Source organism: Rhipicephalus microplus, chromosome 5 (assembly GCF_043290135.1).
Source record: "Rhipicephalus microplus isolate Deutch F79 chromosome 5, USDA_Rmic, whole genome shotgun sequence".
NCBI classification, from domain to species: Eukaryota; Metazoa; Arthropoda; class Arachnida; order Ixodida; family Ixodidae; genus Rhipicephalus; species Rhipicephalus microplus.
Genome location: NC_134704.1, coordinates 29225011 through 29252059, shown reverse-complemented (window position 1 = coordinate 29252059; position 27049 = coordinate 29225011). Strand labels below are relative to the sequence as shown.

General features: G+C 45.8%; 1 protein-coding gene across 3 annotated transcripts in view; it reads left to right on the top strand.

The window, feature by feature from the left end:
* Positions 1-27049, top strand: part of LOC119174807 (cubilin) — a 277061-nt gene that overhangs the window by 240671 nt on the left and 9341 nt on the right. For all 3 annotated transcript variants that reach the window (XM_075895087.1, XM_075895088.1, XM_075895089.1), the window contains 6 exons: positions 18674-18715; positions 19895-20124; positions 23213-23380; positions 24090-24301; positions 24803-25020; positions 25764-25931. In XM_075895087.1, coding sequence (XP_075751202.1) covers positions 18674-18715; positions 19895-20124; positions 23213-23380; positions 24090-24301; positions 24803-25020; positions 25764-25931 — 1038 coding nt within the window. The remainder of the gene's footprint in view (positions 1-18673; positions 18716-19894; positions 20125-23212; positions 23381-24089; positions 24302-24802; positions 25021-25763; positions 25932-27049) is intronic.

Genomic DNA, 27049 nt, shown 5'->3' with positions numbered 1-27049 from the left:
AATTGACCAGTAGTTTGGTTTTTTTATGTCTGGAGCAAAAATAAAAATTGACTCCTTTGAAAATTACTACACAAATGAAAATGCATAGGATAATTACTCACATAAATTACTCTACGTACTGAAAATCTGAAAAAGCTATCACGTTTACCTAGAACGCCGCATTTTTCCACCCCCACATCCGAAACTTAACCGACCGCAGGCATTAACCCTACGCCTATTACAGACACACACGTACCCAAACCTTGCCACGCTTCACGTTTATTATCCCGATGCATACCCCAGCGACACATGCCCATCATGTGGACACACAGCGACACTAGCACACATGCTCTGGGAGTGTAGAACAACTCCTCCCGACTCTACCTCAAGCAAGTGGGAGAGGTCCCTCAGGAGCTCACTTCTCGCCGTCAAGCAGGCCCACGAAGCGGCCGCCAGGTACTCCCTGTCGGTCCTTACGTGGGAGACGCCCGCTACGCGCTAAGCGCGTCCTGCAGGACTGAAATAAAGTTTTTTTCATTCCATTCCATTCACAAAAGCAGAAATCGCGCCCCAAAAACGAGTGATTCTCATAAACATCGTTTTTTTGTGGGGGGAGGAGGGGATTTTTCAAAATAGTTGCGTTGCCCAGAAATCGAAAAGGTCAAGTGAGCTATCTTTTCATTACTTCTAATTGTGCTAAGCCAGAAAATGTTTGTCATACATAGCTTGCGTCGCTGTTAGCATGATCGCGAATTCATCAAAACCGCACTCTCCGTAAAATGCCAGTCGTCACCCGGCGATGCTTCTCGAGTTTTATTTGATTATTTTTTTTTAATTGCCAACAAAACGTTGATTGATTCATTGATTGATTGATATGTGGGGTTTAACGTCCCAAAACCACCATATGATTATGAGAGACGCCGTAGCGGAGGGCTCCGGAAATTTCGACCACCTGGAGTTCTTTAACGTGCACCCAAATCCGAGCACACGGGCCTACAACATTTCCGCCTCCATCAGAAATGCAGCTGCCGCAGCCGAGATTTGATCCCGCGACCTGCGGGTCAGCAGCCGAGTATCCTTAGCCAGTAGACCACCACGGCGGGGCAGCCAAGGAAATGTTATCTCGAGCTATTCGGTCATACGGGCACTATGTAACAAATGCGAGGGAAATCGTGGATAGGAAGTATACCACGTTTTTCGATCTTTCGTGGAATCGACCACATACGGACGCACGTACGTTCGCTCACCCACTGATTCACTACGCCCGCTTGCCGGCTCGCTGCTTTGCTTCCCTGCTTACCTTCCTACCTGACTGCTGTCTGTTCTCTCATTCACTCGAAGTTTCAGCAGCAGCGAGTTCCCTTCTCTGATGAATGCCCGCTCGATAAGCACGACACGCACGCTGCGCACGATCGACGGTCCCAGGAATGCACGCTCAATAAATGCGCCGGGCCGATAAGCAAGATAATATAGAAAGCGAGACCCTCAGCAACAAGAAAGTCCGCCTGAGGGAGCAAACAAGGAATCAATCACTAAATGGAAGAGACGCCTCTTCAATGTTTGAGCTCGGCTTACCTCTTGGCAACCTTGTTTGTCTCGGAGGTATACAACTTTCTTCGGCCGAGAGGGGCCAAGTTTCGTTTGTGCCCGAAGCAAAGGTCATTATGTATGCTCTTTTCTATCTGCCACGAAGTTCTTAGGAGCGCGGCTCTCTTATTACAAAAGGCGTCTGAATATCGTAAAGATAACACGAGAAAACGTGTATTTTTCAATCGATTAATTGTTATCAACTGCTATCTCTTCGGCTCTGACTCGCAGGTCGCGGGATCGAATCCGGGCTACCGCGGCTGCGTTTTCGATGGGGGCGGAAATGTTGTCGGCCCGCGTGCTCAGATTTGGGTGCACGTTAAAGAACTCCATGTGGTCGAAATTTCCGGAGCCCTCCACTACGGCGTCTCTCATAATCATATAGTCGTTTTGGGACGTTAAACCCCACATATCAATCAATATATCGCTTCTGACCAGTCAGCTATGGAGAAGTTGAGGTTCATACCACCTACACTACTTCAATACCATACGTTCTACAGCGCAAAAAAAAGGAAAAGTACTGACCAAAAACAACATTGAACGAGTATAAAAAATAACAGGCAGACCTAAACAAGTGAAGAAAGTAGCACGGCAATGGATAGTTTGCTTGAAGGAGTTCACTTTGCTGCAATTAGACCTTTACATGCACGCACACACACGCACACTTGTGTCCAAGATTTACCCACCTTATACGGGCTTAGCCATCATTTCGTATCGTTTGTTGGTCTGTAGTGTAAGCATGCAGCAAGCATTTTTTTTTATCCAGCCGGTGTCAATGCTGACGTTAACTTTAAAATTCGTGCATGCAGATAACATCGAAGTACTGTCCTTTTGCACTTAGGCGTGACTACCTTTCATTTAAGGCATGCAGGTCTTCTCGAATTCTTGACTGTGCTCTGATTATTTCGCACGCTTTTCTCCGACTTGTTGATTCGGTCACAACGTCTGTCACCATAAATAACCATTTCCTTTCACGTAGAAGGCTATCGTTCTTGTTTAGGTGATGTTACATGCCAGATAAGTTTATATATAGAGAGGATTAAATCGCGTTAGTAAATTACCATTTCACATCCCGGTCGCGGTGGCGGCATTTTCGCTGGAGGCGAAAATGCCGCCGCCGCGACCGGGATGTGACCGGGATGTCTCCACCCACAAACCAATATAAGGAAGGAACGATCAAAGAAAGAAAACCGGGGTGTTCCTTATAGTGCTCCGAATTTAAGGAAATTTGGCAATTAAGACGAATAATGAAAAAAAAACGCATATACTTTTTTACGCTACTTCACGGCTCACCATAAAAGTTCGCGCAAATAGAGTTTCTCTCCACAAACCAACATAAATAAGAAAGGATCAAATAAAGTAAACCGGGGTGTTTCGTAGGTGCTTCAAATTCAAGAAAATTTGGCAATTTGGGCAACTACGAAATGGTTTATTGGAAATTAACGCTTGCGCGAGCACGCACTCTCTGAAAAATTTTGACAATTGGATATTTAGGGAAATCAACGTCGTTCAGTGAAGCAGGATGCGTTCCTTTCCATCACCCTCTGTTCTACCGTTTTGCATCTTGAAAGCAAGATCGACCCGATTATTTCACAACGCTGTGAAGGAGGGTACATTTCGATAACGAAGTCACGTGGTTCCGTATGCATTTGCCTAAGAATCATCGAAGGTGGCGGCCTCCTCCTTCGTCGTCTCAATCGGTTGCATCTATCCATCCTTCCCTAATGGCTCTCTGAAGCTGACGTAATTCTTCACAGCACTGGCGAAGCCAAAAGTGGGGAGGGGAGGGACTTGGGGGTAGGGGCACTGGCACAGCCAAGAAATGGCACACTGGGCCTGTGTTCCCCGGTTTCCACCCCCCCCCTTTTTTTTTTCAGATCCAAGAGATGCTGCTTGCGCCCCTGAAAAGGGGGGAGAAGTTTTCAGATCCTCCGGAAATTTTTTTCAGTTTTGTAGATACATGCATATTGCCACCATTGCTTTCTTTTTTATATATATTCTTATGCAACCGGCACGTCACCCGCGTAACCAACACCTTGCGCCGGCTGCGCCGGCACGTCTCGGAACGTTCCCGATTATTCTAGTCTTTCGATACAACTTCACGCCAAAAAAAAAAAGGGGGGGGGGGGGGGGAAGCAATACCACTTTATTCTAAAGCTAACGGTAGCTCAGCGTTAAACGCTGGAAGTTTCGATAAGGACCGTATATGAAAGCCGACGCATTTCGCTGACGTGCAGATTGCTCGGCGACTGTGTGTGCCGATATCGCATAACAACTTGCATAACAAATTAAGCATCATTATTTTTCTTGGCAAAAGGTCACACAGTAATGAGTTATGAACTGCATCTCTGTCTTGCTGCGGCCTTCTTCACGGTGGCAACGCGACAATATATGCACGCACGCAAACAAGCGCGCGCATGGCCGTACATTATGCATGGTTGTCTTAGCAAGCCCAGTGGTAGAATTCGAGTCCCACTAACGACGATCACGTATTCACTTATTAAAACGTTTTGTGCAATTGTATGCTTGTTTCTTTGGGGTAACATTTCAACTAAAAAATAAATAAAAATGTAATAACGTTTTGTTTCTTGAGCCTTTTGAAATATGGTGATTTGGGGCTATTCAACTTTCTGGTAGCTTTTTTTTTCATCCTAACTGCTTACTGGATAACTGCGTGTACTTAGTGTTAAATAAACTCTAAACCAGGTCCCAATGCATCAGTGCTAGGTCACATATTTAGAAGTGTATTTTTGCTTAACATCGTTTCTAGGCTGAGTGAAAAATTTCGAACTGAGCTAAAGTCAAACTTCTACCTCTTTCTGATACAATTCCCAATTTTAGTTGCCGATAAACTGTTATCTAAGCCCGTGTAGGAGACATAAAAATTCATGACGTCACACCGTTGCATAATGTTCAAGATGGCGTGACCAAGAGTATTTGTTAGCACCTTTTCTGCTCTACCAGACCCCTTCAAGCGCTAATACTTGCTTTTCCGTTGTGTTAAAAGGGGTTAAATTATTAATACAGCTGAAATTCTTTTTCTATGAAATGTCCGCCTAAACTTCCGCTGCCTGTACGCAGGCTCTAAAGACCCTTTAGTAATGTTACGCACGTTCCTGTACTGGCTATAAACATAATTATTGTCATTAATCTCGCTAATTACCGTAAACACTTAGATACCATCGTCAAACCGTTACCGCGAATTTTTGATAGCTCTACGCACTCAATGTGCAAAGCGCGCCACCAAGATATCACGAAATAAAAGAATATTGGGAAACATCGACACAAATCGCTTCTACAAATTGGAATAAATGACCAGCTAAGGGAAACGGCAGCGGGATTCGTTCATTCAATTTTCTCGCCCTGCTTTCTTTCACGCTGATTTCTTTACTTATTTACTCATTCTCTTTCGTTTTTCCGTGCTGAGAGCTGCCGCAGCCATTGTAGGAGAAAGAAACGTTTGCGATTTACCTTCCACGAAGCCGGTTGCGCAATCAAAGCGAGCCGCAGCCAAAGCTCATTTCCCCTAAGTCCGCCGGTCATTGGTTTTTTTTTTTTTTTTGCGCGCACGCAATGTAATTTCCTCTGCGGTTGCGGGAGTTTCAAAAAGCACCGGTCTTCGTCTGACGCCCATGGCACTCTTATTTGATCTTGAACTTGCCGGTTCTCGAAGGGAAAAAAAAAAAAAAGACGAGTGGAACATTGTATCAAAGGAAGCTTAAAATGTTGAGAAATATGTGCATGAAATGCTGTCGTGGCTTTAAAAGGGACGACCTTTATTCTTGTCTGGGGTACAAGTAAAGTACGGTCCGCTGTTACAGAGAGCACTGGGATGAGATCTTTTCATATATCTGGCCCCTTAACGGCAAGTGTACATGCGCGGCACTACAGTACAGAGGAGTCACAGCTATGAATCACCAGAAGCCTTGTGCAAATATATAGGCCACTATGGCTTAGACTTAGAGCGAATTGCTTAGATTAGAGCGAATGACTTTTGCAAGAGAGTTAAATCCAAACACACCCTGCAGGCAAGTGTTCCCTTTAAGGGTGGAACCATCTGTGCATACATGATAACAGCGCAGATGGCGACACAAAGAGGACAATGATGTAGCTTGTTGGGCGAGTATAGTTCATATATTCGAAAAAGAAAAACAGTGAGCTGCCTGTTTCATTTTCGCTAGTTTCCCGGTTTTTTTGGGGGGAATGGGGGAATCCTGGAAGAAGCGGCGCTCGCGTTGTGCACCTTATTCTCCCTGTCTCGTCTTTTGCGCCGTTGTAAACGGGAATCCCAACCTACCGGCAAAATGATTTATTTCGTAGACATGCTAGGTATCTTCTCGTCTTCATTACGAAAAAAAATCATAACCGATCTCCGTTCTTTCACAATGCGTCTCGAAAGAGATGATGGCTAAAGAGACCCCTCTTGATCGTCTTTTATGTTTTCCTGATTATACGGTATCTCCCTCGATCTCGATAGGACGTCAGCACTAAAGGAGACGGAATATATAAGCGAAGCATTAAACCATGAGAAAACAGGCTGTGCGCATCATGAATTTTTTTTTACCCAGAGAATTGCTTTGGGCTGTTTTATTCGTTGTTTTATTTTGTCTTTTTCGCGCTGTCATTTTAATATTTCAGATACTACGTTGCTTCACCATATCAGTTATATTTAAAGCCGTCCTCCCAATAGCTGGCTATAAATTAAAAAAAAAGTGAAAAGAAATGTGCGGACTCATACCAGGACACTTCAGCGTGTCGGCACTGCTTTAGGGAGTAAAGAATAAAATGTGAGAAGAGGTAAAGAGATGATAGGAGGCAAAGAAAAATCACAGCATATCCACGGAGCGAATTATGTTCAGTGGGGCGAAGCTTTGAAGGGTTTTGTCGACAATCCGTGAATCATGCGCTGGCCGCGTCAGTCTGCGTGTCCGTCTGTCTGTCTGTATGCTAGTCCGTCCACCTGTCTTTTCCCCATGTCCGCCTGTCTGTCCCAATGTTCGTCTGTCTGTATGTCTGTCCACCCATCCGTCCATCAAGTGAACACGCCAAATACCGCCACCTCGCATATTTTCATCGTATATTCTTCATATACAAGTACCGCCATCCAGCGTACATTCCAAGAACTGAAACGATAGATGGCTACGACATACAGGAGACGCGCGGCCCATGTTAAGGAGCTTCGCCTCTTTAAAAAAAGGAGTGGCTCTGCCTGCCGCCCGAAAGCGTCAGCTGCCACGCGCAGCTCACCGGTAAAGCCGCCAAGGAGGCCGGAAAGGGCTGTCCTCTGCATCTTGTATATGAAAAGTACTAATAATATTGTTACGTGGAAAATAACAGTTGTCAGTCCGCAGCCACAACGCAGATCACCGACAACATCCTATCAGTCTGAGGCACCTTTCTTGGGTATGCCCCACTATGCCCTCTTTCAGTCAGACTAAATCACGTAACAATATAAAAGGAAAGACAAGGTGCGTAGCCAGTCTAGGACAACCTGTTTGATATCCTACACATGGGAACAGGAATGGGGAGATTGTTGAGTGGGGTGGGATAAAATGAGACACGGGGCAAAAAGGCGACATTTTGATTTCGCCGACCTCTGTAGCTAATACAAAAATGTAATTTTCTTCGTTTCTCTTCTCCAGCGATAATTGTTGGTACTGGTCTACATTTTCATGCGAAAAAGTAGACGATTGATCCCAGCGTTCGCGCGGGAAAAATTACGCGGCCAGCGTTGGTGCGTTAGTGACCCGTCAAAAAGGGGTGAAATTCTGCCCAACCAAATTTTCGGATCCAAGCATGAAGTTACTCCGGCATCAGTACAACAATGCGATTATTTATTTTGTTACTTTATGCTTGTAGCTACTTACCACCGAAAGATTAGTTGATTTGGTGCCCGGGACAAAACTGGAATTCTTTTTTTTTTAATTTGGGCATGTCAGAGGAGCAAAACGCGACAAAAAGGCATCAAGTAACCTTAGGAGTGCTTTATTAAGTGAACCATTTACTTACACTGATTATATATTTCAATTCACGTTTATGAGAGTTTGGACGAACAACAGAACATGATATAGAGCTTGCTGGCAGCAAAACGACAATAAAAAGCAGCGATGGCTGTTGAGGACAGAACTCACTCCATTCGCGCAGCGTCAAAGTTCTTCCGCGTTCCCAAGGACGCTCTCAACAGACGCATGAAAAATTGGAAAGATCTCCAACTCAAGTCATTTTCAAACACGTTTTGGAATCAAGTTTCAATAATTTTCTTCATGTCGCTCTTTTAAATATGGTAAACGATAGAAAGTCCGAAATCAGTTGCCTCAATAAGCCCGCCTGACGAACAAAATGCTCGTGCAGTTCACCGTCAAAACGGCAAAAACAGATGAAGAAGAGGTGTCAGAACATATCTAGATTTCAATCGTTAAATAATCCAATGAAGTACAAGCGTTCAAAAAAAGACAACGTTAGCACAAAGAAAGACTGCAAGGAGTTTCGGAGTAACAGAGCGCCGGTGTGTGTCTGGATTCTCTCCATGCATGCAGTGCAAGAACTTGTGGTGAGAACTGCATGCATGAGAACCCACGGAGTGATTTTCAAGTGTTTCTGCTGGAACAACTGAATAGATATTTTTTTTTCCACGCTGTCTCGTTTCGACCAACATGTTGAGGTCAAATGAGACACCTATAGTGCCTCTTTTATTTTCTTTTTGTAATAAACTTCCGAACGGTGGCAACACGGTCATATTTATGTATACGCATGCCTTATACCAAAAGGAAAGTTTCTGCATCGACGTTTAATGGTAAGGACTGGAATAAAAATTTATACTCGCTATATTCAAAATTTTGTCTCGTTTTACCCCACCCTGCAGAGAAAGGACAGAGGAAAACAGGAAATGACACAGCACACTCACACAGTCCGTCACTCGTCCATGGTACGCCGCCGTACGCGACATCCCTGACAGAGCGGCTTGTCGAAGTTTGTTTCTTTTGAAAAATCTCAGTAGCGCCTTCATCTATCTATCTATCTATCTATCTATCTATCTATCTATCTATCTATCTATCTATCTATCTATCTATCTATCTATCTATCTATCTATCTATCTATCTATGTCACTTATAGCCTCTCGCTTCTATTACCATTTCCCCTTCCCCTAGCTGTGTCATTTGCTGTTTTCCTCTGTCCTTTCTGTGCAAGGTGGGGTAAAACGAGACAAAATTCCGAAAATAGTGTACATTTTTATTCCAGTCATCACCAATGAACGTCAAAGCAGAAACTTGCTCTCTGCTTTGTTCGGGCTTTCTTTTTATCTTTCTCTCACTCTCTTTTCACGTACACGCAAAGCTCGCTAGCGCCCTTGTATGTCCTATCGGGATGACGTCATGTTGAACACGCGCAAAGGCGCAACGCGTTGCAACAAATAATGGGAGTAGAATGAAAATAGCTGACTCAGGGCTGCTGTTACGACAGCCTAACTTGTCTTATAGCTACTTGTTCCTTTCGGGGGAGATTTCGCGAACTCTGCGCTTCTGCTCAGAGCTCATTTGTCCTCACTGTTTTCTTTTTTTTTTTTTTGATCTTCAGCCACGCGATTTTGTGGGCTTTGTGGACGTAGCGTGGCATGTAAAGATATTACTTTTTTTTTACCTCGTGAATTGTGGAGTGAGCTTGTAATTGATCCCAGTCGTATGCTTCCGAGCTGAGAGAAAAGCAAAAAGAGAAGACGAAATTAACGTGAAGGTGGTAACGTAACGCTCACTGTTTTATTGGCATGATCTGCTTTATTCACAGTCAGTGAATTGAGGCCTTCTTGCAAGGCTCAGTTACAGCTCCATAAACATGAGCAACTGATAAGCTGGCTAAACAACTGGTTCCCCTCAAAGCAAAGTAAATCACATATTGTAAGAAACTCCGTTTTTGGCTACTTAGACGTGGTTCATACTGAAATGTAGTAAACAGTGTTGAAGTTTTACTTTCCAAAACACTTGTTTTGTTTTGTGAGCGACACCGCAGTGGAGGACACCAAAGATTCCAAGCACCCGGGGTCATTTAGGGTGCGCCTAAAGCTAAGCACACAGAACCGCAGCATTCTGCCTCTATCTAAATGAAACCGTCGCAGCCGGAGTCGAACCCGCTCCCTTTGCTACTGGTACGTTTACCCACTTGTGTTTGGCCAAATCAGTGACGCACGCCGTCTCCCTAGCCAAGAGGCTGCACTTCAACAACATATTGCCACAGGCACGGAACGAGGTTTAGCCATGCCAATAGGAGTATGTGCCATGGTGTGAAAAAAGAAGAGGAAAGTTGGTGTGCTCATGCTCTAACGTTCGGTTCGGCTTGACGTCCAGTGCTGCTCCTGTGAACAGACGTTGTGGTCACTCTGTAATCACGTGACATTTTCTGGTGGAGGTGCTGGGTGGAAGGCTGTCCTGCCACTGGACGAGCACAGCACCAAGACCGATGCTGCTTGCGTCAGTGTGAAGTTCGGTGGCTATATATTCTGCACATGTGCTAAAAAAGATTAATTTCTTTTATATGGCTTTCGGGTTCGAGATTCGTTTGCAGTTCGAACGCCAGGTTAAACAATGAGCCGATGCGAGTTCAGAAACCTCCTTGTGCAAATTTCTTGTACGCAAACAAGCCGTTCTGCTCGGCGATTGCAACACGCCCTGCGTCAGAACTGGATGGAATGTAGACCTGTGTGAGTCAACCGCAAGCCCAGATGCCACTTAGCGAACAGCGAAAGATTTCCCTTTGTATTTTCACTTTTCTGCCTCGAAGTCAAAACACGGCGTTACGACTGATCGTTCTGGCTTGAGGCTCGGTGAAATGTAGAGCGAGGCTATTTCTGGCGTAGGCGATGCTAAACGAAACGGTGCCTGCTCCTGCGGGCATGCGTCATCACTTTCCGCACTCCCCAGTCTTACCTGTAACATCGCTCCGATTTCCATTTCTAAGTAACGTGACACGTGTAATATGACTCGACGTAACAGAAAGCACGAAGGGTCGCATAACTCGGCTCACATGGGAATTCCGATCCTTGTAATTTGTCCTCGCCCATTTGAATCCGTATGAACACAACGTGAAGAGAGCAAAAAGCCTTCCATTTGCAGTTTCTGATACAAACCTTTCAACCATGCGCTCGTTAAAAAAATATAGAGAAATATCTTGCTTGAGTGCGCAGCTTTCTCGTCTCATCTTGCGGCGAGTTCAAAAATTCTCAAAGACAGAAACTTCGTATTGTTTTTTTTTTCTGCGATTTAAACCGCGTCACCGGGATTAAAAATCACATTTCTTTTTCTTACTTTCTTTTTCGCTTCAAAGCCGTAACGACGACGGAAAACTCGAGAACCGAAGCCTCTCTTCTGGCAAAAAAAAAAAAGGGAGGCAAGAGTGAAACAAAGGCAACCAAATTCCATGCTAGCACAGGGACAAAAAAAACAGAAAAAAAGAAGCAGAGACACTGTAAGAACAAAGAATTGGGGAAGGGGCGCGATGTACGGGCCGAAGAATTTCGGGACAGATTCGAAACCGCACCGCCGTTCTTTCGTTTGACGGTGGCCCGGGGAGAGAGGGGGGGAACGGGAAGTTTGCGTGCCCGAAATGTGATTGCCTTAATTCACTCCCGTTTCGCGGCGGTGGCATCGCATTCGAAGCGTAAAAACACCGCTCAGATTCCCTCTTCCCATCTCTCCATCCGCCCTCTTTTCGCCCCTCATTCCGGAGAATGCGGCCGAGAGTACGCGAGGCGGAAAGCTGCCGCCTCGTCATCGGTGGCAACGACATCTATCGATTACCTGCCGCCCCGACAAGTGCGAAGACCGACGCTCGGCGGGTCTTCTCTTTTACCCACTGATGCAAACGAGGCTCACATTGACAGCGATATGCGCGCTTGTGTTTGTATTTCGCCGTGCATGTGAGCAGTTGGTTGTGAGCTCCTCTTTTTTTGTTGTTGTTGGTTAGTGCGCTGTCATTCATTTGCGTGTACGTGTGAGAAACAATGAAACAGTTGTTAGCACCTCAGTTCCAACGCGTGCCTCTATTAAATGCAAGCGAGTTTACTGCAATCGTGAACGTATGCTTTGCATAATCGTCAAGTCCTTTTTTTTATCTCGTAATCAAAACCATGTTAGGGGTGTAAGCTGGGGTTTTTAGAAGCTGTTTAGGGGTCATCGTGGAAACTCATTTTCTGAGCTAGAACTGCATGGAAGGAAAACCTCTAGTGATGTAGCGTCAGACAGATTGACGTATTAAGCTGCAGTTGTGATGTTTACAATGCGTAGAATATCTGGAAAAGCTGGCCATCCATCTATCTATCTATCTATCTATCTATCTATCTATCTATCTATTTATCTATCTATCTATCTATCTATCTATCTATCTATCTATCTGTCTGTCTGTCTGTCTGTCTATCTATCTATCTGTCTATTTATATATCTAATACAGTCTTTTTCTTGTTTGCGTGTTTGTTTTGTTTTGTTTTACTCATGCTACCCGCTACGCCTTAGCAAGAAAAGTGCGCGGTTACTTTCCTACCATGATTCTTCTACGCGCTTGTTCTAATTTACTTGAGCTTACTATCCTTTTTTTTTTTTAGCGTGCGCTACGTAACTGTTCTCTGCGCGAGATCTGCAAAGCTTCGCCCAATTTGGCAGTGACGGAAAGCCCACGTAGCATGAACGAACGCTGACAAAGAAATATAAAAAAAGATACTATTTCCATCGAATCTTTTTAGAGCAGGTGTTGTTGAACAAGACAGGCGCTTTCTGAGCATCGCTTGGAGTCTCCTACTTTTAGGCATAGAAAAAAAAGATAAATAAAAGACCGTCTCGTGCTCTTAAGTGCAGCTGCAGGAGGTGCGTTTTTTTGTACCAAACGGCTGGCGCAACTATCCACGATCTGTCAAACAATGATGGCGCGGTGATCCTGCATTGCTTGTGTACATTGTTTCACCGATAATGTTTCCGACAGTCAACAATCTATTCTTTTTCTTTCTCGCTGACCCCCCCCCCCCTTTTTTTTTTCCTTGCGCCCTGTTCGCTTAACTATGCACCACTGGGAAAAGTGACCCGAACGCAAATCACAGTAATAAAATGGAAGGAACTCCTCGAACCTCAGTTCAAAGTAATCTATAGCTGAAGGGTATCGTTCTACAACGTTTTCTTTTGGAAGGTAATGAATATTGACCAATCTGTGGCGTTAGGACGCCAGTGGAACAACAGCAAAACCTAATGTAGGTCTGCTAGTCTTGAGGTCGTGAGTTCGATTCTTAGCTTCGGTGGAAGCATTTCGATGCGGGCGGAATACAAGACACGCATTTGCTTAAAATAAAGTGTGCTTTACAGAACCCCAGGAGATCAAAATTAATTGAAATTTTCTCACTGCCGTGTGCCTCGTAACCACATCTTGCCTTTGGTAGTTGGAACCACTCCATATATTACTTATAGCGCAACGCTGGTCGCACACATTCTTCGAAACCTCACGCTCTCATGTACCCAAACGCTTATACCGTTCTCTTTTCTCAAATATTAAAATTGAAGGCAACCCTAATTATTGAGTTATAGGTGTCTAGTATAGCTAACGGCGCGTCGGCGTTCGCGTTCTCTAGAGCGTTTCTTGAATTGATTTTTCGTTTCACCTCACCGTCGAATCAGATCCCGTAGACCGCGTAGAAAAAAGAGCGTTGCTGAAACCTGCTCCGCCAGGTGCCGTTACGATCAGCTGCCCACAAGAAAATGGTCTTCTCGCTCAATTAATTCCTTCCATTAATTGTCAACAATTATCTAGACAGTTCGTATTTTATGTAAACATATGCTGCCCTATCATAACTGTTCATTTCGTGCCAGTTTCATTTTTAACGCGTCTTCTAAATATTCGTAAAACAGGTAGTGCCTGGAATAGAAACGTAACTGTCAATCCTTGCTCGAGCCACTAAAAGGCATTCGTATTTTTCTGAAATACCATGTGCACCACACACTTCTAACGGCGAAGTTTTTTTTTTATTTTCAACAGGCCGATGATTTGATATGTGGGGTTTAACGTCCCAAAACCACCATAGGATTATGAGAGACACCGTAGTGGAGGGCTTCGGAAATTCCGACCACCTGAGGTTCTTTAACGTGAACCCAAATCTGAGCAAACGGGCCTACACTGAGCATTTTAGCAACTCCATCGAGAATGCAGCCACCGAAGCCGGGATTCGACCCCGCGACCTGCGGGTCAGCAGCTGAGCACCCTAGCCACTAGACTACCGCAGCGGGGCTTTAAACAGGCAGTACATTTTTGTGTGTGTAGAAAAGGAAATTCACTGATGATTAGAATACTTCCGTATGCGAATTCTGAGCGCCATTGTATACCGCCGCTCTTGCTTCGCTATCGGCTGTTTCGTAGCCAACCAGGCCGCAGTGTCCAGGACTATGCTAAGTAGCTACTGTACATACGCACCGCCTCTTCTTGTCCCCATCGTCACCCTTCATCCCTCTTTCCTTCCCCTTTCCCTTATCTACTGTGTAGAGTAGCAGGCTAAAGCGAACTAGCTCAGGCCGACCTCTCTGCCTTCTAATAAATTCTCACTCCGCTCCACACTCACTCACTGAGCGCCGCTTTGCGTTTGGACAATGCCAACTGTGTTTGAAGTTTTGACCAGTCGCAGTTGTAGCAACGTAACATTCGTTACATATTACCACAGAAGCTTCCAGCGGTAGAGCGCTATGCGCAAACGATTCTACGCATTGCAAGCATCGAAAACCAAGAAATCGACAACAGCCCCGTTACGAGAGGCCGAAGCAAGCCGCAGAGTGCAAGCCGGCCCATGAGAGGGCGCTGGCCTTGGACAAGAACAACAAGAGAGAAGGCAGGAAGGTTAACCAGGCACATGCCCAGTTTGCTACCCTACGCTTGGGGAACGAGAAGGGGGCGGCGTACAAAGATGAGAGAGAGAAGGGGAAAGAGAAGCTTGCGCACTAAGGTGCCCGGATGAAACGAGTTATGCATGGACCTTAACGCGCAGTAGCCCTGACCAAGGGGCAGCACGCGTGACGAAGTAAGAAAGCGAAGTTCAACGCTCTCAATGTCGACCGACTACGTGTTCACACTCATCGTACGCTCTATTTCGTACTCGTTCGCTCTAGCGGTTACTCCGGCGACGCCAACGGCGACGCCGCACAAAGCGGGAAACTGTGTCCAAGAGCTGAACTGTATAGAACTGGTCTACACACACAAAAAGAAGCTGTCAAATCGGTGTGTGCCGCAGAAATTGGGCGGACCTCACTACTCACCGCTAGTTCACTAGAAATGAACGAGCCGGCACTGCGAATATCGTGGCATCACTGGCGACCGCGAGTGCGCTGCCACTCATCCGTTTTTTAGAAGAGTCTGTGCACGAGCGTCGGCACGACAGAAGCCATGGGCGAGACAAGAGGAAGGTTGGCACTGCCGAGAAAGAAGCCGCTTGAAGAGAATCGAGGCGTGCTCTACTAACCTAGATTGTCAGCGTCGACGACGAGTGGATCCAGCGCGGTTAGTCCAATACATGGCTGCAAAGCGGCGGCGATGATCCGAAGACTCCGAGTACGTTACCACTTGGAACCACTATAGCGAACGAGAAAGACGATGGCAGCTGCGACAGTACCCCCGAAGCGATGGAAGCCATATATGCGAATGACGACTGATTACTTTTTTTTTCTTTCTTCTCCCTTCATTCTTCCTTTACCTATACTTTTTATTTCCACTACCCATCCCCGTGCCGACCTGTTGAGGTGTCGTCGTAAGGATAGACAGTTACGCGCGGCACTTTTCTCTTCCTTTCCTTTACATAGTCGCATAGTAGTAGTAGTAGTAGCAGTAGATCTGTGGAAGCCTCGTGGCGGTTGTCTAGTGGCTAAGGTACTCGGCTGCCGACCCGCAGGTCGCGGGTTCGAATCCCGGCTGCGGCGGCTGCATTTCCGATGGAGGCGGAAATGTTGTAGGCCCGTGTGCTCAGATTTGGGTGCACGTTAAAGAACCCCGGGTGGTCGAAATTTCCGGAGCCCTCCACTACGGAGTCTCTCATAATCATATGGTGGTTTTGGGACGTTAAACCCCCACATATCAATCAATCAGATCTGTGGAAGGTATGTGGCGGCGGCGCAATATGTACCCGGTTCCATGCAGCCCCCACCTTGCTATCATTCAGCCCGGCATGGCACTGCATTGCGATCGGATAAGTTTTGGCGCCACCACAACGTCACTCGAGGCCTACGTCAATGGTCCTGGCTACAAAACCAGGCTGCCAAGCTTGGAGGCACATCATTTCGTTCCGCTGCATGGATCTGGCGAGCGTATAGCGTCAAAATGCTCACGTGGAGCTGCTGCTGTAGTTTAATAAGCACTGCTTGCTTGTTTATTTTGGGATCCATCCTTACGTCGACACGGCATCCAACAGGTGGGAATGCTCGGTTTCAGTGCCAGTCTGTCTTTGAGGTTTGGACATCCGTATCGTGCCGGTGATTATCTGCGCTTTACATTGAACCTTGAAACAATCTGGCATCACCTATTTAAAGATAAAAGTTGAGAATCAACCAGATGATACTTCAGAATCGTCCAGGTTTGCAGTGTCAAATCTGGCACGGCTTGATGCTATTTTTAAAACCGCTGTTAACGGATTTCACATTCGCATCTACAGCATGCCTTCGAATTGCTCGTATTTTTTTTCTCTCTATTACTGACTTCTTTTCGTCCAAGCGTGTAATCTATAGCAAGCTGTACATAGTCTAGTATATACGCCTCTCCGCTTTTATGTTATTAGCCACGTCTTTCTTTCTCTCCATTGGTTGTGTGCGTGCCACTTACATGTGCAACTACAAGACAGCGGCAGTCGTGCCAACAACTCGGAAGTATGACTACCGGCACTAACATAAATTACTGCTCCGAACTGCGCTTCCCTCCACGCATGGTAACGACGGTAAGGACTCTGATGTGATTATCGTCTCTGCAATACTTTTAAAACTTCGTCAGTTTATACAGTTTATCGCTGGTCTCGTTTGACGCTCTCTCTGGTGAGACCGCAGCTGTAAAAGCGAAGAAGGGTGGACACCCCGGGCGTTTTCTTCCGATCGATCTATCGATTTGTAATCGTGAGTGCGTGGGTAAGTAAAAAATGTATAAAAGAGCGAACGATGACAGGGAAGCTCTTCGGGCCATTTGTGCCTTGGCTGTGCTGCACCGCAGATGGCGATCTCGATTTCCGGCTAATGCGCATCAGGTGTAAACTATGGCAACGATGAATGAAAATAGCGTGAGACATGGCAACGGCATTACTTTTTTTCTCTCGTCTTCCTAACAAAGAATGCGAGCTTTGTGCGTCGAACTTACGGCGCTGGTAAAACCATGCATCATCGCTGATTATACTCTATGGGGTCTTTCTGGGGTCATAAAAACGCCGTTTTATAACAAAGTGATGGGAACTCACCCATTAAGTGATTTGCAGTCACAGTTGCGAAACTGGTGAATTATCCTGTTGATATTGCACAGCAGGGTATTCGCGCATAAACCCGCCGTACAGTTATCGCACTTGGATATGGTCGTCTTAAATTCATAGTTGGTGTAGCACTACCTCAAACTGTGACACCGAACATGGAGAATCAGGCACATGAGAAAAGGTGTATGAAAGTGACTTTGCTGTATCCTTGCGACCATGTTTTCTCAGAAGGTTAACGCTACGCTTGATGCACCTAGCCAAATTTCCTGAGGTTGCGAGGCAAAATACCATTGTTTTTAAAAGCTAAACTACGAATAAGGGCTCCAACGTAGGCATACAATCGTTCCCAATTTCATGCTTTTTTTTTACCTGCCTCCTAAATTTAGTTTACTTGATTGTGGGCCTAAATACGCTCTAACTTAATGAACCCGCTATCACAAGGGGCATGAAAGAACACCATCAGGCTATTTAAAGCTATCGTCTAAGACTTTGTATAAGAATCACGCTTTAGAATGAAATATTTTATCGTATTACATTCGTCTTGAGTACAGGGCACGCATTTCGAGTCTCTGTAAATAACTACTCCTTACAGCCTGCTCTACATAACATTGCAACTAGTTAGGCTGGCTGAAGTTGAATCGCTGAGCTTTCTCTGTCGCCGCGCAGCGCTTTCGGACAACGTGCACACCCAACATCTTGTATACGAGCGAGCCATCTATCCGCCTAATAAAGCAACGCCTACGCTGTGCTTCCTCTATACGGTAACCGTGCATCAGCGGCCAAGCGGTGCACCTCTTGGATGGTGCCAGTACCCAATAGCAATGCTATTCATGGAATGCTTAGACTCTGAGGACCCAGTAGTGATTCATTTATTGCTATTGGGGCGCTGAGGTGCACAGCAATGAACTGGGCGTAGTTTGCAGTAGGGTTTCGTTCCCCAGTAACGTTCAGTTTTTTTTCATTTGTTGCTTTTGTAAGGATGACATATGGCTCGGACGCGACTCATTTCAAGCACGAACGACGATATGACTGGTTGATGGGTGAGTTAGTTAGTGACTGAGTGAGTGAGTGAGTGAGTGAGGGAGGGAGGGAGGGAGAGTGTGTATGTGTGTGTGTGCGCGCGCGCGTGTGTTTATGCGTGTGCGTGCAGGTCCATGTGTGCGCGCGTGCGTGCGAGAATGTGTGTGCGTGTGTGTGCGTGTACATGTGTCTGTGTGCATGCGTGTGTGTCACCTCCTATTTTTCTTTAAGAATAACGAAAATTTTAAATGGAGTCTTACGGTATAAAAAGAAAACGGCAGAATTCCGTTCAGGCACGTGATCTCGCATTTCACTCGCGAGACACCGGTATGAGCGAGCCCTGCTCGCTGCCTACCAAACAGTCAAGGCCTTCCCGGCTGAGAATGGAATCTGCAGCCATTTGCCTAACGGGTTCGGGGGAAGCCATTTTCCCGCCTCTCGGCACTTTTCCGTGAGAAGCGAGACTCGTGCCGTGGCCCTCCTCTTCTTCTTCTTGAGGGCTGCTCGCCTATTTAAGGGATCGCTTCTCCAAATCTCGCCGTATTTGCATTGCACTCGGCATTCTCGCGTCGTCTGTGCGAAAAATATTGCATTAAACATGCGTATCTCTCTTCTTTCTTTTTTTCATTCTTCTTTCAGATTTCATCAAGAAGAATGACGGCGAGCATATTCGGGGAACCGGTGAGTACCGCGCATTTTTTTGTTGTTGTTGTTTCTGTTCGTCTTTCCCTGCTAACTTTATCCACGCATATGCTTCATATTATTAGATCAGTGTCATTCAAAGGCTCGCGCTTAAGAAAGAAAGAAAGAAAGAAAGAAAGAAAGAAAGAAAGAAAGAAAGAAAGAAAGAAAGAAAGAAAGAAAGAAAGAAAGAAAGAAAGAAAGAAAGAAAGAAAGAAAGAAAGAAAGAAAGAAAGAAAGAAAGAAAGAAAGAAAGAAAGAAAGAAAGAAAGAAAGAAAGAAAGAAAGAAAGAAAGAAATGGGCATCAGGTAGCGACAGCAGCACTAGCCTGCGCATCTCTTGAGTGACGTATGCGAGTTTTTTTGTTCATTTTTTTTTTCATTTCATTTCATGTTTCAGCGGTGCTCTGAATAAAAGGCGCTTAGAGCTATGTTAAGTCAAATGAGAACACAGGCCCGTTTCGCCAAACGAAACTGTATTCAGCTGTAATTTCTCCCTCTCGTGTTCTGATATTCATAGTTTTCGACGCCGCAGAGACACGGGTAATGATTACCTCGTTTTTAGTGGATCTCGAGCCTACGATAATGTGTTTCTGTATCTAGGATTCTTGCGCGAGCCATATTGTCAATTCGTCAGAGTGTACTGTTCAAACGAATATCGTATATAACGAACTTATTCGTGGCAGTTATAAGAGGTTCGATTGTATGCGCTAATACTATTATTTCCTTCTCGGCCTTGGCCCTTACGTCTCTGTAGAGTAGCGCCATCGAAAGCGACCCTGCGGGTACGTAGCCCGTTTCCTTTTGCGTTGTCGTCAATGTTGACCGGGCCCTTCCGGGTCAGCGTTCTCCTTCCGTGTTTTTACGAGCTTTCTCGGGTCACCGAGCCTTATCTCTTTCTTGGACACGATTGTTTCGCCCTTCTTTCGCGCGATCGTATATACTCTTCTAGTAGCTTTCTATGTTGCTCCGAGTGCGTGGGCAGACTTTCAGGCTTGCACGTTTGGTACTTGGCAAAACAGGGTGGCACTAAATGGAAGAAACTGATGTATTAATCTGTCGTGCCAGTTGCGGTACTCGCAAACTGCTACTTCTGCTGCTTCGGTGTGATAAAGGCCTTAGTCAGGAGTACAACGCCCCTCTCCTTAGATTGTGTGCAGAACTCGTATGTCTTCGCAGAGTGTGACCAGAAGATCCTGAGCCGCAAGGAGTCCAACGGCACCGTGTACTCGCCCAACTGGCCGCTGCCGTACCAGGCGAACATAGTGTGCCGCTACTACATCTACGGCATGGAGGACGCCCAGCACCTGGAGCGAGTGCGGCTGGACTTCGACAAGTTCCACATGGACGACCACCGGGCGGACGACGCTCACGAGTGCACCGACGCTTACCTCAAGCTCTACATGCAGGTGCGCATCAATGCCTATGGACTTTTTTACGGGGAGAAGGAGTTCCTCCTTTCTGTACTTTTGCACGAGAGTACAAAAGCTGACGTCACAGCCTAGGAAGTGCATTTGGGGGGGGGGGGGGGTCACGCGCACTAACAACAGCCCAGGGAGGACTATGGCGGCGCCCGGGAAGCCTTGAGTGAAAAAGTCTACACACCGAAATTTCCGGCACACCTAAAAGGGACGCTTGCGTTGGAGATTGGTCATGTTGCTGCATTGCGAACTTGTTCTAGCGTGGTGGAATGTTGAAAGATGTGACCAAGAAGGTAAAGGTGAAAGCTGGGGCGTGCAAATCTGGCCACAAAAGAGAAGTCAGGATAACACAAACACCTACTTACAACTGTTATTAGTCGGTGCTTGTGTTGTTCCGACTTTTCTCGTGGGTCAGTGTTGGCACGTCTGACGTTGTTTGTCATGAATTCGACTAGGTCAACTTTCCTATATTCCAACTGAATCCATTCTTGAGCACACAGAGACGAGCGAGGACGAGCGCAAACTTCCGGTTGGAAGTTAGTTCTCGTCCTCGTTTTTATTTGTGTCCCCGTCTTCAGTTCGCGCTGTATAACAAGTCACGATGTACCAACCAGCCCAAGCGGCTACCATTCTAAGTTAGTACTTCAACACAAGTTACGGCTAGGTTGCGTGAACGGCCACCCGATCGAGAAGGGTACAGCCCAATAGATTTATATATCCAGCGAGTAAGAGCTAGAGACAATAGTGTCTCTATTGGTGAAATAATCCTGCCTACATCGCACATTTACCGCCAGCGCGCGACCACAGCAGCGTGATTTGCTCCATTAATAGTAATTTCGTGGTCCCAACACTTGTTGTCGTACCTTATAAGTTCTTACTGGCAATCTAAGAATGTCTTTCACTCGTTCTGAAAAGAATAATTCTACTTAAGTGTTGTTTTTTTCCCGGTTTTGGCATTGTGCAGTTAGTTACATACTCCACAGCAGCAGAATATTTCTTCGAAATTCACGTCGCTGGTGTTCTAGAACATACCACTAGCACAAGAAACGAGCTTGTGTAATGTCGATATCACGCTTGTTCGCACAGCCTTGATAACGTGATTTCCCTTTTATCATTCCCTTATGAATTGCTACGGGTAAGCATCCGTTTGTTCTCCATTTATTCAACATCAGACCTGGTCTTTTTTTTTTGTCTTCGTAACTTTTGTTTCGTTTTTACGCCACCATGCGCCTTAAATATAGTCTTTGAATGGTGCACCCTCGCCTGTCAGTCTATCCAGCGGACGAGGACAAGCAGACGACATTTCCCTCTTCTTGCGCCCTTCTGCAACTTAATTTTGTAGCTGTGCTTTTATTTACGTTTTCTGTGCTTGTCACGATTGTTTTATCTGCTTTCATGCAACCAGTTCCTTTCTCTAATGTGACTCTTGTGTTGAGGATACATAACAAAACAAGAGCTTTCAGCTCGAGCCATGCCTTCCGACAGCTGCCATTGAAAGACAACCCTGCCTAATCGCGCATCGTCTTGCAGTATATGCTCCTTCAATTTGTTGTTAATTATCCACCTACCACTTCGCCTACACCCTCTCTGAGTCCTTCGAATCGATAGCCTTCCATACAAGCGAGCTTTCGATCGATGTCATCGATCTTGGCTTTTGTTTATATGGATTCTCTTCGTAAGCCACCTTTATCGCACCGGGACGTTGGATAATGACGCGTTAAGCTATTTTCCGACGCGCTTCCTGAAAGCGTCGAGATAAAGAGCGTCTACGCCTGCGCCGTCCCTATAACGCCAGGAAAAAGAGAACTGGTCAAATGATATAGGGGGACTCACAGCAAAGAAGTCGCACATGACCCACAGCGAAAGTACTGTCCTGCGTCAGTTTCGTCTATTCGTCCCTTCCCCGGATCTTCATGGATGACCCGAAAGTCGAGTCGGTCAAGTGTCAGTTTCTCGTGAGCTTCAAGTCCTCTCGCCTGATACAATGAAGAAGCGTTTGCGCACAACACTGCAATGACACTCACATCTTACAGTAGTGGTGCGTTTTTTTTTTACTCGAGGAATCATGGAAAGTAAAGAAGGCTCATGACCCCACCAACCAAAAGAAATGGCTCCTACTATACTTTCGGTCCCGTAGCTTTTCAGCGACGCCACGACACTTGTTTGGTATGCAGGAGCGGGTCGGCACGCTGAGACATTTATGATTTGGTTCTTGTCTTCGAAATGCTCACTCCTGCCGCGGGCGTAGAGCGGGAAACGTGCCTGAATAGTTTAAGTTTCTGCGCACGTTTCAGCGTTCGAGACGGTTTAAAGTTAAACTGGAGCACTCTTTTTAAAGTCTATGCGGCGTCCCTCGCTTCGGAGTATAGCATGAATATGTCGCTGCAAACTTTTCAACGTGAATCATATTTCTCGAGTGCGTTTCGATTTCTTGTTCGTTTATGTGTGAAGAAATCTGAAGTAACTTCAGTGTTGCAGTTATACAAAGTTACAAACTTCTGGACGAGTTGATGGTGGCTATTGACGATCGTGATGCCACGCACAAAATAGGGCAGGAGAGGTGACTGGTCAAAACAAACAATGCTGTCGATACGCTTGCTAATTCGTATGCTTTATACGCTAAAATAGGTGCCACAAACTGCAGGCGTTTTGCTCTCCTGTACTAGAGTACCTAGTACTCTAAATTGTTAACCACTTTTTCTAAACAAAATAAATTTAGCCGTGAACCTCGCCGTTTTTCATTCTCAGGAGTTCTTAAACGTTCTCGAGTGAATAGAATCCGATTCTGCAGTTTCACGTGCCGAAACTACAACGTAGTGACGAGGCATGCTGCAGTCAGTGACTTCAGATCAAATTTCGACCACCCAAGGTTCTTCGACAAGCACCCGAAACCTTAATACAAGCCACTCCTCTTCGCTAAAAACAAAAAAAAATAAGCTTGTACGATTTTTCTGTGAGAGTCGTCGACATGAACGCTCCCGATTTCTCTCTGGTTGTCCTACGCAATCGCGTTTAGGCGTGTTTGTTTGCGGCTATCGAGTGACGTTGACTACACTGTGACGTCATCGCCTCGCAGGGCCAAGAGGAGCGGCAAGCGGTGGACGAGTTCGACCACGCGTTCTGCGGCAACCAGGCTCCGCCGGCGCTCATCTCCGAGGGGCCTCGGCTGGTGATGGTCTTCTCGAGCGGACAGACCAAGGGCACGGGCTTTCGGGCACGATACTCGTTCGAGACCGACTACAAGGTCTCCGCTCTCTCCTTACCTTACTCTGCTGTCGATAGCTGAAGTCGCGGTAATTTCGCAAGCGATGGATTTGTGGCTAACGTAAGAGTCTGAACGCGAATGGTCGCACTTACAGTCCTCGTAGTGTTATTAATATATGCTTACTTCAAGCACCTTACTACAAGCTGTAGTTAAGTCACTGTTCAGCCATGTCACATCTATTATTTGTATCTCACTTTTTTTTTTCAGCAAGACCACATAATTACCGTGCAACTTGACGCTCTGTGGTGAAGCCGGCCCCTGCATCCCTGAAGCTAGTATCGGGATGCTTAACAGTACGTTATGTTGGGCTAGTTAGTTACATATTAGGCTGAAATACGTGGCGCAAGGTTGACAAAGAGAAAAGAGAGACGAGACAGAAAGAGCGCGAAAACATTTTGATGGTGTAATAATAACCGATTATTGCAATTACGATATCTGGGAACCAGCAACAAACAGATGTGCCTAATGTAAAGACGTCGAAAAAAAAACCAAACACTCTTTCTGCCTCGTCTCTTTTTGTCTCTTTGTCAACCTTGCGCCACGTATTTCAGCCTAGTATCATGATAGAGGTGCACGCGAGAAACGAGCAATGTCGATCTTAGGTGATTGCGATAGCAATCGTTTCGCATCATCTCTTCGTCGCAAGAGAGCGAATATAACGTTCTCCATTTCGTTCGCGTCGCCGCAGGTCCCGGGCACGCCTTCGCCCAACAACACGTGCCACTTCTGGTACCTGAGTGAGTCGCAAGTGACGGGCGACTTCAACTCGCCGCGCTACCCGGCCAACTACCCGTCCAGCACACGCTGCGAGTACGTATTCCTCGGTGGACTGGGCGAACAGGTCAAGATCGTCTTCAACTACTTCAAGACTAAGGCTGAGCTCGCCTATCACGGATACAAGTGAGTGCATCTCATGCATGACGCGGCTTTTGTGCACCCCGTGTTCACCTTAGCGAATATGAGAAGGTGTCTTGGGACTTAGAACCCGTTCGCTAAGCCTTGAAAAGAGAGAGAGGAAAGGCAGGGATGCTAACCAATCTAGAAAAAACTAGTATTCTACCTTACATTGGGGAAAAAGATGAGGGAGTAAGACGTCATTGTGTACAAAGGTGACGTAGGCATTGCCGAAGTTTTTGAAGACAACAAGCTTGTATTGGTGGTTATAGACCAATGGCGTTATTGATACTGTAAGGAGTGAGACATCACGTGTGTGTGCGCCCCCTCTCTCTCCCTCTCTTTCTTTTTTCTTTCTTTCTTTATTTATTTATTTCTTTTTTCTCTTCACCAGAAAATAAAAATGCGCATGCTACATGCCCGAGCACTTGAATGATGAAAGTCCGCGCATTAACATAATAATGTGACCAACGTCATCATTTTCTCGATGTGTGTGTGCGCTTTCAGCGAGGCCTGCGTGGAAGACTGGCTGGAGATCTACGAGGTCTCGGCCAAAGGCGAGTCCAACAAGATCGGCCGCTACTGCGCCAGGACTGCTCCGGGACCCATCGTTTCTGACACGGGCATAAACATGATGAAGGTCATCCTACATACCGACAGTTCTGGTGTCGCCAGTGGCTTCAGCGCGACGTACTACTTTCTCAAGGACGTCAACAAGTTCGGAGGCGAGTCAATCCACACGGTTCAGCTTTATCGCATTCCGCGAAACGCACTCGATCTGGAAAAAAAAGAAGAAAATGACTCTTTTCAAGCATTTAAAACAAAGCCATTGTAATATTCATAGCTAATTGCCGGGTTGTCAAATGGTTACCGCTTTTATTTTTTTAATGACTCCTATACAGCAACTCTTGCAAGAATTCTGGGTGCCTGTCTGCATAAAAATAACATGTAGTACTATCCGTCATAGACAATGACAATTGATTGATTGATTGATTGATTGATTGATTGATTGATTGATTGATTGATTGATTGATTGATTGATTGGTGTAGAAATCAATGTTTGGTGTATAATATATAGAAAGGTGAGAGTTAAGGAGTTTAACTTTTCAATTCATTTATTCATACAAGGAAAGCTGCAGTGCCACATAGTACATTGGCAGGCTCACATAGCAAAAAAAAAACTGCACAAAAATTTGTCCTACATATAAATCAGAACAAACAGCGAGGCAGAAGCGCAAGATCAAATATGCTATCGCAATAACAGATTGACGGGCACGCACCCTCGAAGCAACAAGAAACAGGGACTAATCGCACGGAGAGAAACTATGGCACCACTGTATACCTTCTGAAATTCGACTGAAAATTCTTGCCCGGTTCTCTTAATCACGTAAATGTGGTACATTACAGGTGATTTCTTGCAAAAAGAAAAACAAAGCGTTTGACGACGAGTGTCGCTTTTTACTTGCAGACTGCGGCGGTAACATAACGGGCGAAGAGAATGGCCTCATAACGAGCCCCGGGTACCCGAACCCGTACAAGAACGACCGGCAGATGTGCAACTGGTACATCACGGTGCGGCCGGGACACAAGGTGTTCCTGCACTTCACGCTATTCCTCATCGAGGGCCACCCGGGAGGTGAGACGTACATCGTGTATCTTTGGAAGCTTTGCGTCAAACAAGTCAACCAACTAGCCGTTCTTCTACGCCGGCGTCAGCCAACTCAACCAACTAGCCGTTGTTCTACGCCGCACGAAATATGGAACTTGTCATACAGATTTTTCTTGAACTAGGGACTCAGATTGGCATAGTCTTGATCTTCTAAAAAAAAATTGCCGGACTTTTAACTTTTTCAAACCTAGTTACCACAAGTGGCATGTATGTGTGGCTTGGTGTCGCAAAGGCACGCGGTGTTTTAAACTTTCGGCTGCTCACGCGGTACTGATGCGGCGAGGCTCCGAGCGAACGCAGTAGCAACTCCGCAAAAGATCACGTGGCATGACGTCACACCTATCACGCTTGCGTACCGCGGGCTCGCACTTAGGCTGTTCAAGGTCATTACGATGCCATAAATGACCTTGAGAGATACAGCGTAGAAAAACTTACGGTCCAAAAATGGACACAAAGGAGCACGCATCAACAGGGCCACCAAGTCAATGCATGTTTCTTCATGTTCGTACTTTTTTGCTCTATGTAATGTATACCAGGAGACCTATTGCCCCAGCTTGCATCTTGCTAGCGTATTTCTTGAAGTATCTCTTTCTTTTTATGCATTTCATGGCAAAAGATGTTAACTCTCTGGAAACAATGAAGACAATACCCATCTTGCGAAATTGTTAGAAATATTAGACCTAAGACATCTTGGGTGAAGTATAAATATAGCTTATGTGAGGTACAATCTCAGATGCACTGATAAAACAGTGTGTTCGTACTACTGTGGCCTCCTAGATGGCGGGCGCGCGGCAGGCGTCCGCCATCTCGGAGGCCATGGTAATACATTCTAACCCTTGCATTAGATGCTTTTGCATCGAGTGTGTACTATGCACATCCGTTCACTTATGCCATATTGGACTGTGTGCTGAGGTGTCGGTTTGGTGCTTGTTGTTTTTTTTTTTCTGATCGACCTTGTAGCAACTTATATATAGCCACGATGCCTTTAGTTTCAAACTGCTCATTGAATCGATAACGTTCTGAGCTTGAATTAAGGAGCACGGGATGCTGAGTCGGCATACGCGATGATTACAATCTTCATCCAT